The 16,619-nt window shown below is 40.5% G+C and overlaps 1 protein-coding gene across 3 annotated transcripts; it reads left to right on the plus strand.

Moving 5' to 3' along the window:
- The first annotated feature begins 5,669 nt into the window (after positions 1-5,669).
- On the plus strand, positions 5,670-16,351 carry smad5 (SMAD family member 5). 3 transcript variants are annotated; one of them, XM_063499700.1, is made up of 7 exons: positions 5,670-5,933; positions 9,378-10,333; positions 11,491-11,781; positions 12,472-12,579; positions 13,717-13,938; positions 14,021-14,277; positions 14,627-16,351. In XM_063499700.1, the coding sequence occupies exons 2-7, from the start codon at positions 9,931-9,933 to the stop codon at positions 14,768-14,770; spliced, it is 1,425 nt and encodes a 474-aa protein (XP_063355770.1). In that variant the 5' UTR covers positions 5,670-5,933; positions 9,378-9,930; the 3' UTR covers positions 14,771-16,351. The 3 variants fall into 3 exon arrangements, with proteins under 3 accessions (XP_063355770.1, XP_063355763.1, XP_063355776.1); XM_063499693.1 differs by lacking the exon at positions 5,670-5,933 and adding an exon at positions 6,336-6,465; XM_063499706.1 differs by lacking the exon at positions 5,670-5,933 and adding an exon at positions 6,336-6,465 and having other exon boundaries at positions 12,472-12,576.
- Positions 16,352-16,619: the final 268 nt, after the last annotated feature.

Consider the following 16,619-nt stretch of genomic DNA (forward strand, 5'->3'; position numbering starts at 1 on the left):
CATGTAGAGAGAAAAAATCCACAGAAGCACAAAAGCAGTTTAAATTAGGGGAAAAAAGAAAATCCGTCTGTTCTTTACTTTGATGCATGATCGGGAGGTGAATTCCACTGGAAGGTTGCTGAAGGAAAAATTAAACCATCTCTCAGTAAATCAGTGGAGCAAGCTATACGAGACTGCACTGGTGAACACTGCATGTCAGCCATGATCGCTCACAAAAAAAAGGCACGCACAATATGAAGTCAGTGCATGCACTCTGACAAAAAGCTGAGCTCATCGCGGTGACCCTCAGCTGAAGTCATAAGCCTCCTTTCTTGTAATTGAGAGCCCCCATATGAAACTGTGTCATGATGCTAATCAAATACAGAAAAAAACTTCTCAAACTGTAACTTTGTAACAACATTCAGGCTTTTTCAAGTATCGTGTGAATATTTGCTCTGAAGCACAGTGAAATCATTACAGAGTATAACAGGAGGCATCCTTCACCTAAACCTACTGAAGGAGACAAATCAGTTCCGAGTGTTTAACTAACTTTTTAGTGATATGAGGGGAAATCACTGAAAGCAATATTTTGAAATTGAACTAAAAAGATCAAACCTAAAAACGTGACTGTGGTGTTAGCGTCGGTGATCCAGTGCTGCTTTGATTAAGGAAGGGGCTTTTAATTCTTCTTCGTTACTTTTTCTTGTTATCTTAATCTGTCACATGTTGTTGAACGGGAGTCAGGACAATAGCTTTTCACATTAATCAATTTTAATTCGTTTGAATCTGCGTACTGCGTGCACCTGCAATGTGTTGATTTTTGTCGATTCAGATCTTAGAAGATTTTACCAAAATGAACCCGATCCACTGACTTGCACTGCTGTCAAAGTGTGTACACGAGACACTGGTTAATTTTCCTTCCTAATATTTGAGTGTGGTATAATATATTGTTTCCTTTTGTTTCCCCAGTGTTATGTTTTGCTGTGAGTATAGCATATTTGACTCATCACTGTAAATTTTTGTTTAAAAAGAACAAAACTTGATTCTTTGTCACTCTGAGTATAAAGGGACAAAATAAAATCATGGAGGGGGAAGAAAGTCCCGAGCTTCAGGTACATTAACTACAGACCAACTGAGTGTGTAATCTGTAATTTTTAAAGTAATCTTGACACTTGACTCTGGCAGAATGTTTGAATGTTTCTGGCAAAAAAAAAAAAATCAAAAGTACAAACCAAAGTAGTAAGTGAGAGGCTACACAGAAGTAGTTTGCAAAATTTAAAGGGGACCTTTTATGCTCTAAATTTTTACTTTTGCCCTCCCCCTTTAAGGCCGCTGTCTCATTAAGCACACTATCTTCTGATTGGCTGACTCTCATAAATGGAGAATTTGAACAGTGTGTCGGCCAGACCTGTTTAAATGACCTAACCATATTAGGGCGATCCACTTCTGACATTATACATAATTAAGAGAACAGGGTGTATCAAAAGAGTCATCTGATTTCCAAAAGCTATATTTTTTAAAAGTAAAGGACATGTAGAAAATTAAATCTTTAAAATGCATGGCTGAATGTAAAATTTATCACACAATGCTCACAACTGCTCAATGCATCCCTACACCGGACACACACTTTATATCCATATGAAAGTCAAACTTGCCCCCTACTTTTGTGGGTATGTCTGCAGCCACTGCTGTTGTTATGCTACCAACCAGGAACCAAGTGAAACTCACGAATGCCGTCTTTCTAAATGGTACATGTTTAGATTGTTTCCTGTGAACATCGAATGAAAGCACTTTAAAATGGGATTATTCTTTTTGATACATCCTGTACAATAGCATTGTGCATTTGTAACATTTAGAGCACTGACGTTTTTGGCTCATAGTGATTACCTGCACAGATGGCCTCGTTATTTGCAACACACGCATATAAAAGCATAAAAGATCCCCTTTAACATAGACTGTACGTGGAGGCTGAATGGATGTACCATAAGACCTGGATTGGGGCTTTGTCTCTCTTTAATGCTGCACTGTTTAGCCACCACTGTCAGTGGCTTGATTGATACCTAAACTCACCCACAAAACAGCAAATCATTTTATAAAAGTTGGTATCCATTTAAGGACGAACAACGAATAAACCTACTCATTTTATGGTGAATGTATTTGTCTCTTTATTGCACAACTGAGTTTTACTTTCTTTAAAAAAAATAAATAAAGTAGATTTAAAAAGAGCAATTTGAAGTAGCTGGCTGAAACATAATCTAGCATTTTTACTATGTTCATGGAGAAATTGATGATAGTGATGGCTTCACAGTATTTTTTTTTATTATTATTTTTTTTCCTTGAATGGTTGCTCCCAGCAATCCGCAGGCGGCATTCTTTCTAGCTCTCTAATATTGCAGCGACTGACTCTTCAGGTCTCAATCGTCTTGCGTGTGACTAAATTCAGGACAGGTTGATTTCTCCAACCAATCAAAAATCGCCTTGGTGTCTTGAGGCCAACCACCAAGTTTACTGCTGTGTGTTTTCAAACACAGCTGTGATTCAGCTTCCCATCAGTTCATGAATATGTTACTCACTTGCTGTTCTGAACACGATGTGCCTGACGTTGGCTTGGTGTTTAAAAAAAAAAACTTTGGTGAACAGGAAGTGATGCATTGTGCAGTTTTATTTTTGAAGGAGGTGGAAGAGGATTTGTGTAGCTGACTGTGACGGGCAGAATAGGCGGACAGTCAAAGAGAACAGTGTGACACATAAGGGTTCAGCTCAAAACTATGTCAACACTACATGCTTGTTCAGTTCAAAAGACTGGCTCATCACCCACAGATATTGTACAAACGCATACTACCTGAACAGTGTATACTTAACCTGTTTGATCACCTGTCAATCAAACTGCTTGCACTGGCAGCTGACCTCTGAGTGAACCACACGGATGATGGCTTAGCAAAAACTACAAAAGTTTTTATAACCACAAAAGGAGTGGAAAGCCAGTTAACTGAACAGTGAGACTTCCTATTGATAAGAAAAATACAACCTGTATATCTGTAATCTCCTGTCTGTCCATGAAGCTGATCTATTGTCCTCCATTTATTTATTTATTTATTTTTACCTATTGTTGGAGACTACTAGAATGACTTTGCATGATTCCCAGTTTCAAAAAAATCATCATTATTTCAGTTGGTGCAGCCTATCAATTTAGCTGCTATCACAAGCCCGCTTTCTTATGATTGGCTGCCCCTCACAAAAAGGTTTAAACAGCACTCGCACCAACTGCAAAGCAAAGTTTAGGTTTAATTGCTCCTGTGAAGTCTGTTTTTTTGGAAACCTTAAAATATTTGCCCCTGACAGCCAATCAGGACAAGAAGGGAGTACAACTGGTAACTGTCTAGTTACAGTGACATTTTGGCTGTTGGTGGCGTCAGAAGAGAATCTGCAGCCCATAGGAAAATCCCAGCTGATGGTTTTTCTTAACACAGGCTATAGAGAATTTTTCACCAGAGCTAAATGTGTTTTAACTTGTGCTATCCTAGAGTTACCTGTATGGCCTACAGCTGTGCAAATTTATTTCAGTTTGCCTCATTGTATAGACTTTTTCATATAATCACACCAACCTAAAACTTTGCTTGGCGTGACCGCACCATTGGGAACATCTCTCTGTTACATCACAAAGGGCTGAAAAACTGTCTGAAGCCTGAAACTTTGCCTTGAAGGGAATACTTCAATTTAATCTGACCTAATTGTTTCAAGCTTTGACCATGTCTAATAGACCATCATAGTCAAACATGGTCAAGAGAACCTTCTGAAGTTCAAATGGAACATCAGAACAGGGAAGAAAAAATATTTAAGTGTCTTTGAACATGCCATCATTGTTGGTGCCACATGGGCTGCTCTGAGTATTTCAGAAACTGCTGGGAAAATCCAGTGAGCAGCAGTTCTCTGGGTGAAAATGTCTTGTTGACATCAGAGGAAAATGGCCGGCAACTCAAATTACCACCAAGGTATACAGAAGAGCATCTCTGAACACACAACATGTCCAGCTTTGAAGCAGATGGGCTACAGCAGCAGAAGACCACAACTGGTGCTACTCCTGTCACCTAGGAACAAGGAACTGAGGTTATAATTCACACAGTCTCGCTAAAATTGGACAATAGATGTTGCCTGGTCTGATGAGTCACAATTTCTGCTGTAATATTTGGATGGCAAGTTCAGACGCAAACTACATGAAACTACACAAAATCACGGATCCATCCTGCCTCGTATCAACGCTTCAGACTGGTGGGTCTAATGGTGTGGAGGATACTTTCTTGACACACTTTTTGCCGTGAGGTGGTACAACGTACCTGAGTATAGTTCCTGACCATATTGATTCCTTTATGACCACAGTGTACCCATCTTCTGATGGCTCCTTCCAGTAGGACAGTGCATCATGTCACAAAACTGAAATCTGGTTTCACATGACAACGAGTTCACTGTGCTCAAATGGCCTCCACAGTCACCAGAACTCTTTCCAGTAGAGCACCTTTGGGATGTAACAGAACAGGAGCTTCTAGTCATAAATGTGCAGCCAGCCAATCTCCACTAACTTTGATGTCAATATGCCAGTATGGACCAAAATCTCTGAAAAGTGTATATTTATAAGAAAATAGAAAAAAACTGAATATATCCCCTTTAATGGAAAAAAGAAAGCTTTGTACACCTGAATGACATGAACTGTAATAGTGTCAGTAGTAGTTTTCCTCCTGCAAAGGATCAATAGCATTACACAATGATGATTTGCAGGTGGAATTTCCCCATAGAAGTTGCCTTGAAAGCATTAAGGGAATACATACATAAGAATAATGCATTTGATTCTTGAATATCTTGCATTTTGATACACAAGCTTAAGTGTAAGTGTGATTTCCAGACTGAGCTCACGTCACCATCCGCTGTGAATATTTAATTAGACCAATGTAAACTCCAAGCTGCATTGCGGCAACCGTTCGACAGTGGGGTTACCACATCCCACTGTGTTACATTATAAAAACAAATATGATAGTTCCACTGGTCACGTTTGAACACATAACTTACAGCCAGAATGGACACGTTTACAGAGCCCGAAGGAGGAAGGAGTGTGTCATTTTTCCTCATGCAAAGGATTACAGAGTCAATGCATGACAGATTCTTATGGGCAGCCTGTAATCTTGTCTGGATGGTATGTAGCATGTTGTGTTTTGTCTGAGAGCAGTGATGTCAGCAACAAAATAAAGTGGTCCCCAAACCCACTGCTATAGTGTTTCCTGTAACACTTTGATACAACTCATAGACAGGTGACTTCAGACTTGGCTGCCCACGCTGGCCCACTGAAGGTCACTGATGCTCACTGTTGAGTCTTATAAAATAAAAAATAAAAAATCTCAGAAACTTCTGTGATTTGTTTCCCATTAAAGTTCAGCCTGACAATCAGCAAACGATAAAGTTATTTTAGTTTGTGAAGAAAAGTATTAATCCACCTTTAAAAAAATACATATATCTTATGTTTTTATTTATAAATGCTGTAGGTCTGGTTAACTCACTTGAACACTTCTTTGTTGAAGTGGCTATCCCAATGGGATGGGAGGAAGGAATCGGGAGAATCCCACTTTATAAAGCAAACCAGTAGGCTGTGATATTCCTCGTGAGGTTGTCGGGTGCTCGCTAGTGGCAGAGCACGCGCACTGCATTTCATTCGGAGTCCGCAGACTGAATGAAGAATCCGCAGCTTCGACACTGTCCTGTGAGAAAGTAGCGGTTCGTCTACGGGAATCGTCGTGGAATATTTAGTTCTGTTTTGATTCCTCAAGTTCAAAGGGTTAACATCGCGAGGGCTGGCGAAGTGTCGAACAAGTGACTACAAAGGACAACAATACACAACAAACCGCAGCCCTCCAGACTGAGTGGAGCCAGCAACTTGTGAGACGTTCCAGAGCCGCAGCACGACCACCGTAAGACGTCCAGCTTCAATCACTTAAACATCAAAAGCAGAAAAGAATAAATGGAAACGTTTCACTTTCATTTCTTATACGTTTTTAGCTGCCGCCGTATCATTTAACGTTATATTTTCGATATTCTGGTTGCAAATGTCAAGATGGAGAAAAGTTAGCTCACTTGGAACAATCTGACCTATACTCGAGAAAAGTGACCTGATTTTTTTTTTTCGAAAAGTAAGCGATTGTGGGTCATGCTTAGTAGTATATTAAAAGCTGTTTAAAACTAGTGTTAATGTTTAGTGTCTTTGCAGTAAGAAACGAAATCTTCACGGACCTTAATGCCTAAGCGAGCACTAGTTTGTTAGGACAGCGGAGCGATATTTACTCCGCCTTCCCAGACTATTTCACTCCAGGATCTGGAGGACATGGCACGGAGAGACGGAACGAAGGGGCTCTGAAAACGAAAGAAATTTATATAAAAGTTGGGATTACGGGCTAAATGTTTGCAAGAAAGATCACTGTCATGATTCGCACGCATTGTTGAAAGGTATGTGGTTATTTAACGGTTGAAATAAGAGAGTAGACTTGAACTCCAGGGAGCTACATCAGCAGGACACAGAGGCTCGGCGCTCCGTTCCCCTCGGAGAGCTTGGCTAACAGCTAATATAGCTTAGCTTCAGTTGTGAGAAGTTCAAAAAGTTTCTGGAATGGAGGAAGAGGAGGAAGGCTGAAGTAAACGTTGTCAAACTACTAAGAGGCTGAATACAATGACTCCCCAAGTTATACTTGATGATAAAACGATTATGGTAGACTCTTATGTAGATGGTTGTTACGAGGTGTTTAATTAAAAACTTCACGCTAAACAAGATGTGTTCTGTGAAAGCAAGCTAAGCTAGTTAGCAAAATCTCGATGCTACTTACATCAAGTTGCTACATACCAGAGTTAGCTAATGCCAGTGGGATATTATATTGTGACCGTGTGTATTTTCGTGGACCACTTGGAGCAGTACTAAAAGCTATTTTTATTGCTGTTTCTGGGGTCTGTGTATAATTAGATGCGTCTTTCTGAATGCCTTTTCTCTCTTTCTCTGGTTGGGGTGGTGGTGGTGGGGGGGTACTGAATCGTCCTTCCATATTGTCTGTTCCGTGTTACTTCATGTTTGACAAGCGTTAAAGACGGATTACACGCTGTTAAACAAAGTAGTGTTGTCAGGTTTTCCAGTTTTTTGGAAGTTTTTTTTTTTGGTCTTTTTGTTTTGCTTGCTGTGTGCGTTTTATGTAGACATCTTTTAAACGGGATTAAAGGAATTTCTCAGGCGTGTAATCCAGAGCAGCCCAAACTGATGAACATCTATCAACGATTTGAGAAGCTTCTGGGGTGCACTTCCTATTATTAAAGTACATCTCATTGTTTCCCGCCATGCTTGGAGATGGTATTTTTAAAATTTTGTATCCATGTACATATGTGTATATGCATTTTCTTAATGCATCTATGACCTATATATTTTCTGTGATTCATAAAGGGTTTTCCCTGGTTCATAGTGGGCCTTTGACGATTTTACTACCCGTTTATACACAACTGATCCACAAGTCTTAACCTTTGGTTGTTATATTAGGCTATTTAAAAAAGGTATTTTATGCTTGGGGAAATGAAACTCGACTTGGGAATAACTAGTTAAGAAATCCCAGTGGTGTGGTGTGGTGTTGTAGTGTTTTGTTTTGTGTTTGTGATCTTGGATCTTGGCGTAGATGTATTTGTTGCTATTCTTCTCACGCACGCACATGGAACTAGTTGTAATAAAAATGGAAACCGATGGTGTTGTTATTAACATGCCAGTACTGTAAACTACAGATAAATCTGTGATAGGCCAATATCAGCCCACTGATATCTGTCTGGATCTGGTTAAACATACTTTAGTCGAGACTGATTTGACACAGAGAATAAGCTATCGGCGTGAACTGTTTCTTTTGAAAAGCTCAGCGTTATCTGAATGATTGGCATGAGAAATCTTATTTAATGTAGTCTTTGTAGCTACAGTGTGTTTATCCACAAGTTTGGATGTGTAAATTGATTACTTGTCTTTACTAACTGAACCATGAACTTGTGTATCACTTGGAATCTGAAAAAGGCCTATCCACATGTAGGAAGAACCACTTTAATGTGGCCTGGTGACTTCCAGAAAAGCTCCCAACATTTACAGGTTGATATGGGGGTTTTTTTTGGTGTGTGTGTGTGTGTGTCCTGCTTTAGGATGTTTCTCTCTGCTTTCATGTGTGTGGAGAACAATGAGCAATGGGAGTGGGTGCAGTGCTGTTGGACAGCTGTTAGCTGGAAGGGAGGGATTGGGCAGAGATGGGATGAGGGAGGAAGCAGCTCTTTGTGGTTACATCCTTTTTGACTAAGGCCAGTTTCACAGGCCCCCAAACAGCTGCTGCTGCAGGCTGCATGTGTTGACCCTCTGTCTGCTCTGTCTGTATGAAGTGGATTGAAGTGTTATATGTCATAATTGCCTGAACTCCTCAACATCTCTAGAGCAGTCTGAGACAAAGGTATCTTGGTGCAGTGCATCAGTAGTGAGGGGTAATCAGCAACTCTTAGTTTTACTTCTTTTTTTTCTTTTTCTTTTTCCCTCTCCCAGTGCAAATACTGAAGAGAGAGGTCAGTATTTTGTCTCAATTGTCACATTATTTATTTGAAAAGTAGTTCAAAAATTGGCTGAGATTTCACTAGGCAAGTGATTTTTTTTTTTTTTTTTTTTTTTTTGATTTTCTTGATTCTCCACATGCTGCCTTAAGAGTTTTTACCTGTTGTGGCATAGCTTGTACCAGTCAGTTCAGCAATCATTGTTAGCCCGAATGTAGCATCTATTCTGCTCTTTCCTCTGCCAGTGTGATCACAGCTGTGTGTCTGCCTGTAAGTATGAGTCCACCAAAAGCAGAATGTCCTGAAACTTGAAGAGGTGGCACTTTAAAAAGAGCTCATTAAATTTTGGTCCCGATCCAAACTGCTTTCCTTATTTTGTTAAAATGGGGAGTTGGCCTTGAGCACTCTGTAGCTGCCTTTCTGCAGAATTGCTTGTTGTGTGACAAATGATCATGTTAGATGCATTTTAGGCCATATGGCTGTTAAGTGTTTTCCATGTGCATGATTGATCTCGAGTTTGAGATGGAACGCGTTTCACATAACTGAGTCATCTAAGTAGTGATGGTGGCGTTTCTGTGGAAATGTGTCAGATCAAAAATAGCACAAAGGGCTTTCTTGAATTCCCAAACCCCCACCCCATGGATCGAGAATAGTGCTTCTCTAAGTGGGTTGCCATAAAGACTGTTTCATGTCATTAAATAAAAAACTGTAACAGTTGCTATAAATGTTTAGAAAGGCTTGCTTGTTCATCTAGATAACAGTAATTTCAAACTTTACATGTGTTCTTGATCTTTCTCTGATCTTTTGTTTTGCAGAAGGCTGACAGAGGAAACCCTGACTGTGGGTGATTTGAATGAAGTTAGCCAAAAGAGCATTGGGAGTCCTCAAGAAATGATCACTTCCTTATAAGACGTGTGTCAGACTTGCACCAGTGAGGCCTGCTGCAGTGTATCAGTTCAACATAAGTCCTGATTTGAGCTCCTGCAGACTACACCCCCCCCTCTCCATCAGTGGTAGTGACCCAACTCCGGACAGCTTGCTGGAGGGCCCTTCCTGAGCAGCAGCAGCTGCGTCCTGCTTGCTCACTCCTGTCCCTCCCCTGCTTCCTGTCCTTGGTCAGACAAGGCTAAAGTCTCCTCTCCTCTCCGCTCCCCTCACCCCACCCCTCATCAGTGTTGGCTTTTCATACTTGCACACTTATATTACTCACTCAAGCAACTTCTTTTGTTGATCACACGCTCACAGACTGCGTTGGGTTAATAACGTTCTTTGGAGATTACCTGCTGGCTGATTTTTGGCCCCCTTGCATAGGCCTAGTTTCATCGCGAAGGAAAGTTCCTCTCTTTTACCTACACTACAACTTGCAGAATGACTTCCATGTCTAGTTTGTTCTCCTTCACAAGTCCGACAGTCAGGCGCCTGCTTGGCTGGAAACAGGGAGACGAGGAAGAGAAATGGGCAGAAAAGGCAGTTGATGCACTTGTGAAAAAGTTGAAGAAGAAGAAGGGTGCCATGGAAGACCTGGAGAAAGCGCTGAGCTGCCCTGGACAGCCCAGCAAGTGTGTTACCATTCCAAGATCACTGGACGGCCGGCTGCAGGTTTCCCACAGGAAGGGTCTTCCTCATGTTATCTACTGCAGAGTGTGGCGCTGGCCGGATCTACAGTCCCACCATGAGCTCAAGCCTCTGGACATTTGCGAGTATCCGTTTGGCTCCAAACAGAAGGAGGTGTGCATAAACCCATATCACTACAAGAGAGTGGAGAGCCCTGGTATGTAATTTTTCTCACCTTAAACAGGTTCTGTTTAATCAACCTTAGCTTTTCTATTTAAACAGACATGTAATGTTAATGGTTGGTGTGTATACAATTAAACCTGTGTTCTGTGAGGCATAGTCATCACATAATTGGTTTATTTGCAGTGTTTCTAACATTTCTAGCCTATTGTTTCGTTTTGCTTTTTGCCTTTTAACTTTCAAATACAAGATGGATTAAAGCAATTTAGAACTGTGCACATCTCTCAGAGCTCTGAGTAAACTGTAGAGCTGGTAAACAAATCTACAAAGGTCAGGAGGCTGTCATCACACGGGCCTTTTCTGCCCGCCCCCTCCATTTCACAGAAAATCAATATCACTAGCTCTGGGAGTCTTATTAGATTATATGCCTCAGGCATTCCAGATTGGGTGTGGCATCAGAAAGCAGTGTACTAAACGCATAAACCACTCAGACTAAACTCCCAGCACTTTCACATCACTTAACCCCCCCTTCCCCCTTTTCTCCCACACCCCATCATATACACTTATTCACTCATGGATGACCCTAAAGATACAGGCTTTCTGATACTACACTGGTTCAGGATTGCAAGGTCTGTATTGACCGGTTCAAGGATGCAGATCACTTGTCGGTGAGAAGACTATATTTCAGCCTTGGAGCCTGGACTCTTAAAGTCAGAGTAATATCTTGCAAAGGGAAACCTTCAATCCTTAAGGGTAAAATTAAATGTGAAGGACATCTTGTTCTTATATATCAAGGTCTAAAAATAACGTTTCAAGACTCACTGTTGTTGTTCAGTCATCTCTATTTCAACATACAGGTTGGAATTCCTTCAGAGTTATTTTTGATAGTAGCATTATTAAAATCATATCATCATATTAAAATACTGTAATAACGATCTCAGCATATACAAATACAGTGTATATGTATACAAATACAGTGTTCTACACATTAGGTATTTTCAGCTTCTACAAGATTAATCTATGCTACTTTCCGGTTTAAATTATTTTCACATAAATTTTAATTGTTTTTAAGGAGTAGGGCAAGTCCAAAACTTAGTTTTCATGAATTGTGAATTCCACATGGTGATACATCATGTGTGCACAGTTTCTTTTTTTCAGCACATTTGTTTAATTCATTTTTCTTCTTCCATCCAGTGCTTCCTCCTGTCCTGGTACCACGGCACAGCGAGTTCAACCCGCAGCACAGCTTGCTGGTACAGTTCCGTAACCTCACCCACAACGAGCCACACATGCCCCTGAATGCCACCTATCCAGAGTCCTTCCAACAGCCGCACAATGGGGGTGGCAGCAGTGGAGGAGGTGGAGGTGGCGGCAGCTCTTTTTCCATTTCTCCCAACTCTCCATATCCTCCTTCTCCAGCCAGCTCTGGTACTTATCCAAACTCTCCTGCCAGTTCGGGGCCCTCAAGTCCATTCCAACTCCCAGGTACACCAACTACACTCCTCCACCTGACCCTGGGAAAGTTGCCAAACCATTGTTTTTCTGAATTGTCACTGTCATGTAGCCAACAAATGTCTGACTTTTGATAAACACTGGTCTCTCAGGATTTCTGTTTTGCAAGTTGCATAATGCAAGGGGGAAAAAAAGTGTGTTTACAGTTGTATGGCGAAAAAACAAATGATGTAGCCAGGTGAATCCAGTTCCATCCACCAGCACTGATGCTCTTAGTCTAGACTCTGCTTCACTCCAGATCTGCTGACACATCCAGTGATTGAAGGCAGTCTGGCAAAAAAGGGGGTTTTTTTTTGTTTTTTTGTTTTGTTTTTAACAGCAATTTAGGATTTAAATTATTTGTCCTTCAAAGCTTTGGTTGGCTTTTTGAATGCTGACAAGCATCATGATCCCCTGAAATGTCCTTATTGCAGTTTTAAATAGATGTTTTGTTTCCTGTATGCCTCACTAAGGGCTTGAAAAGCTCATATTGCATCTGTCGGGAATGGGTTAGCATGTGGCTTAGCAAATGAGGGATGTGTGTAATCTGACACCATTTCCGGGGTACAGATCTTGTCATGATTGTTCTAAGGAGTGTCTAAGGGGATTTTGTGTGCGTGAGAGAGAGAGTGCATTTGTCAGCAGCAGCAACTGGTCCCACTAACTTCTCTCTTAATGTCTCAGCTGACACCCCACCACCGGCCTACATGCCCCCTGATGAGCCGATCGGCCAGGAGCCCCAGTCCATGGAAACGAACAGCAGCCTGGTACCACAGAGCATTGCCAGAGGTGGTGAGATGTGCTCGCAGTTATACTGACAGTAGCAAAAATATACCAAACCTGTTGGTATATCTCAGCTTCATGTATAAGTTTCCTTTCCTCCTTAACTAGCTGTTAGAATTATGAACAGAGTTTAATTTACAAAGGTCTTGTTTCTTCCTCATTTTTTTCTCTTCAAATCCGAGTACTGCTGTCTCCGTTTTAGTTTATGGGACACTTTTTACACAGTCTTCCATGAAACCTGGTTTATATCTTTCAGTTGTAGTGGTTAACCCATTTGTCAAATGTGTGAAGGTTCTCCTGTTTGTCTCTAGGAGGGTTATGTGAGGAAGGGCAGCTGCGGTACGACTCTACCAAATCAAACGCGTTGCCCAATGTGCTGTCATGATCCCCTATTTATGATAAGCTATTATGCTTAAACCTAAACATAACAGTTTCAAGTCCTTTGGTGACTCATTTAACAGAACACTCTTATTGGATAAGTGCGAAGCAGCTCTCTGTTACATTCATGGTTATATTTAGGAAAAGATGTTTTAATATCACTTGGACTATTGACTCTGTCAGTGTTTTGCAGTCCCCACATTTAAAAGGTGTTTAAACAACCTTTTTAAGCTGATGTGCAGGGCTTTGATATTTTTCAGGCCCTTGCCAAAAACAGTTCACACATTACTGAGATTTACCTAGTGCTTGTAAATCTCTGTACAACAACATTTTACTGAAGCACAAGGATCGCTACACTTCATGTCTACCAGCAGTAATTGGTTTATGAGAGCTGAAGAGGGGAGTAAGTGAGTCTATGTAGGTTGACTAAATTAGAGCCTCTATGGAGCATCACATCATTGTACTACAGAAATAAGAAAGATATGAAAGCTTTGAATTTATTTAAACTTGTATGACCTCTGCCCAGACTGTTGGTGTAGACCATATGTTAGGACTGGTCTTTTAGAGCTACTTGAGGTAACCTCATTGAATGTAGTTTTACATGAGTTGGGTTAACAGAGCTTTGTTCCTGGTTACACTTTTCCTCTTTAACCGTAATAATTAATAAATCTTGTAGTTTAATTAACCACTCAGTCTGTACTGTCTGGATTGTCTGAATTCATTTCAAATCCGTGTTCGACATCTGTTGATCTTATCTATTGTTTCCAGATGTGCAGCCAGTGGAGTATGAGGAGCCCAGTCACTGGTGCTCTATTGTCTACTATGAACTTAACAATCGTGTTGGAGAGGCTTACCACGCTTCATCCACCAGTGTGCTCGTGGATGGCTTCACTGACCCCTCAAACAACAAAAACCGCTTCTGCCTCGGACTGCTGTCCAACGTCAACCGCAACTCCACAATCGAGAACACCCGCAGACACATTGGCAAAGGTATGACTAATAACCCCAGTAAGAGTAGGAAATAAGGAAATGATTGTGATTAAATGTTCTTACACTTTTGTTTGTCGTCCAGGAGTGCACCTGTACTATGTGGGAGGGGAGGTGTATGCAGAGTGCCTCAGCGACACCAGCATTTTTGTTCAGAGTCGTAACTGTAATTACCACCACGGCTTCCACCCTACCACTGTGTGCAAGATCCCCAGTGGATGTAGCCTGAAGATTTTCAACAACCAAGAGTTTGCTCAACTTCTGGCTCAGTCGGTTAACCATGGCTTTGAGGCGGTCTATGAGCTTACCAAGATGTGTACCATTAGGATGAGCTTTGTCAAGGTAAGGGTTTCATGCTGTACACAAGTCGAATGAAGACGTTCTCGGTAATATATTTTTCCTCACTAGTCTGAGTCAGACCACAAGCACTTCAAAACCTGACTTTCTTTTTGCTATAAGTCAGAAAAACAACCTACCAAAGTACTCCAAGAAGTACACCTATTTGGTAGTTTCTGTTACAGTAGATTTCTCTAGTCTGCATTAAGTCATGATGAGACTGACACACACACAGGTATGGTGAAAACAATACCAGCCACGCATTTGTTTGATTTAATAAGTGCAAACATCATCAGTCACTGTCATTGTGTAATATGGTGTACCTTTTTTTTTGTTTGTTTTTTTCCCCCCACAGGGCTGGGGAGCAGAGTATCATCGACAGGATGTCACCAGCACCCCCTGCTGGATTGAAGTGCACCTGCACGGGCCCCTTCAGTGGCTAGACAAAGTGCTAACACAAATGGGTTCTCCTCTCAACCCAATCTCCTCTGTGTCCTAATACTGGACTTGTGAGAGCCTGGGAGACCCGTTATGAAAATCACCCCCCTTGCCCCCAAAACCCCTCAATGATTTCTAATTTAAAACGGTCTTAATGGCTGAACTGTTTACACTTACTTTGGGAAGGGACTGGCTAATAATTCAACAGCACCCGCAGCCAGCATCCAGTTGTTGAAATGGCATCAATGTTGCAAGCAAATACCCGGAGAAAGATGAAAAAATGCCCAAGTAGCAGTGACGACATGGACACACTACTGCTTGACAATGCTACAATACCTCCAAGAACTGAGGGCTCCATTGTCAAGCTTGAATCTGTCAAATGTTAATTTTTTTTTTTTGCATCAAGTTTTAATGTTTGACAAATAACTTTTTGTTTCTCCATATGTGTAGTTTTTAATGAAGCAGAACTGTTTCACTACTCTGCCTTGTGTCTGACAATTTGAAATTTTACAAAACACTTTTCTTACATTGTTGTCTCAATGTCAGATATTTACAATAAAGATATAGACATGACTATGTTTACCATTAGACTCAGATATAACATGCTTTCTTTTTATAGTCTCTACTGCTAGAATTGAACACTGAGCTACTGCCTTTTAAGAAAGTTATGTATGCCAACCTGATAGTTTTTGATATGGGAGATCAATCACTGAACAAGTTTAACATGCCATAAGCTAACAACATTGTGAATGTTACATCTATCGTAATAGAAGTAGTCATATATGATATAATCAGAAGGTGGACGCCATCATTATTGATTCTTGTTTGTACTCTCGTGTTCAAGTAAGAGTGGCTGTATTTTCCATACTCACTGTATTAACAATATTGTGCACTCATGAATTTTATGGAGGCATGTTGGATGGGTTTGGCGTGGGTACCAAGGCATTATGTTGATAAATAATTTGACCTCCTTTGCTCAATGAAATAAAGGGGTTATTTGGTAACGGAATAATTTTAGTTTTGTACTTTTAAGTGTTTTTGTTTTTAAATTTTTGACTTTTGGCTCAGTCGTGTAGAGACGGTAACCTCAGTGTGCAACAGTCTCCTGCTTGTGTTGGACAAAGGCATTTCCTGTGAATTTTTATTTTATTTTCCTCTTGTTTTTCTTTCTGTTTTAAGTAAAAATACTGTTTCTATTTCTTTCTTTTTTTCTAAAGTCAAGTTTTTATTTTTACTTCAGGTAACAAAAATGTCTTTAAGTTACCAGTTGATAACAGCGATGGCTGTTCTGTGCTTACTTCTGGTCTTGGCAAATTGGCGACAATCAGTCAAAACATATGTGAGCAGATGGATTCACCCGGATGCTGAAGCGAGGGATGTGCACACATGTAAACACAGTGGTTTGTTCTGATAATGAAAACTGATGACACACCATCCAGCTTTCTCCATGGAATCATTCTAGCTATGGCTGATTGCTTTGAATAGCCCTTATTAGATGTAAAGGGTTGTGAAAATACACAGACACTGTGGTAAACTCATAAAGGACAGTGAATTGTAATGACTGAAATATTAAGTACACAAAGTCCACAGCTGATTTCTGTTTACAGTACAGCTTAGTGTCAATAAATCTGTTATACAAGAATAGCATTCTTTTTGCTTTGGCTGAAATGGAGAACTTAAAAATGTTGAAATGTTTGTTGATATTTTTGTATTTCTTGCAGCATGTCTCAATAAGGACAGCATGCAGGATTTCTTCATATTCATGAGGTAGGTACACGCAGAACCTTTCGAAACAATTCAAGTTAAAGGAAATTTTTCAATAAATCTTTCAGGAAGCTTTATTTGAATCTATAATCAGCTCTGAATAACAACGTAGCACAAATATTTTTCAGCGTAGTATGACCTATATA

This window comes from Pelmatolapia mariae, linkage group LG2 (assembly GCF_036321145.2).
Source record: "Pelmatolapia mariae isolate MD_Pm_ZW linkage group LG2, Pm_UMD_F_2, whole genome shotgun sequence".
NCBI lineage: Eukaryota > Metazoa > Chordata > Actinopteri > Cichliformes > Cichlidae > Pelmatolapia > Pelmatolapia mariae.

Excerpts from the sequence above, each read along its gene's own strand:
- smad5 (XM_063499700.1), top strand. The coding sequence starts at position 9,931 with ATGACTTCCATGTCTAGTTTGTTCTCCTTCACAAGTCCGACAGTCAGG. Across the intron at positions 11,782-12,471 it reads AAGTCCATTCCAACTCCCAG|CTGACACCCCACCACCGGCC; the intron begins GTACACCAACTA and ends TTAATGTCTCAG. Across the intron at positions 12,580-13,716 it reads ACAGAGCATTGCCAGAGGTG|ATGTGCAGCCAGTGGAGTAT; the intron begins GTGAGATGTGCT and ends TATTGTTTCCAG.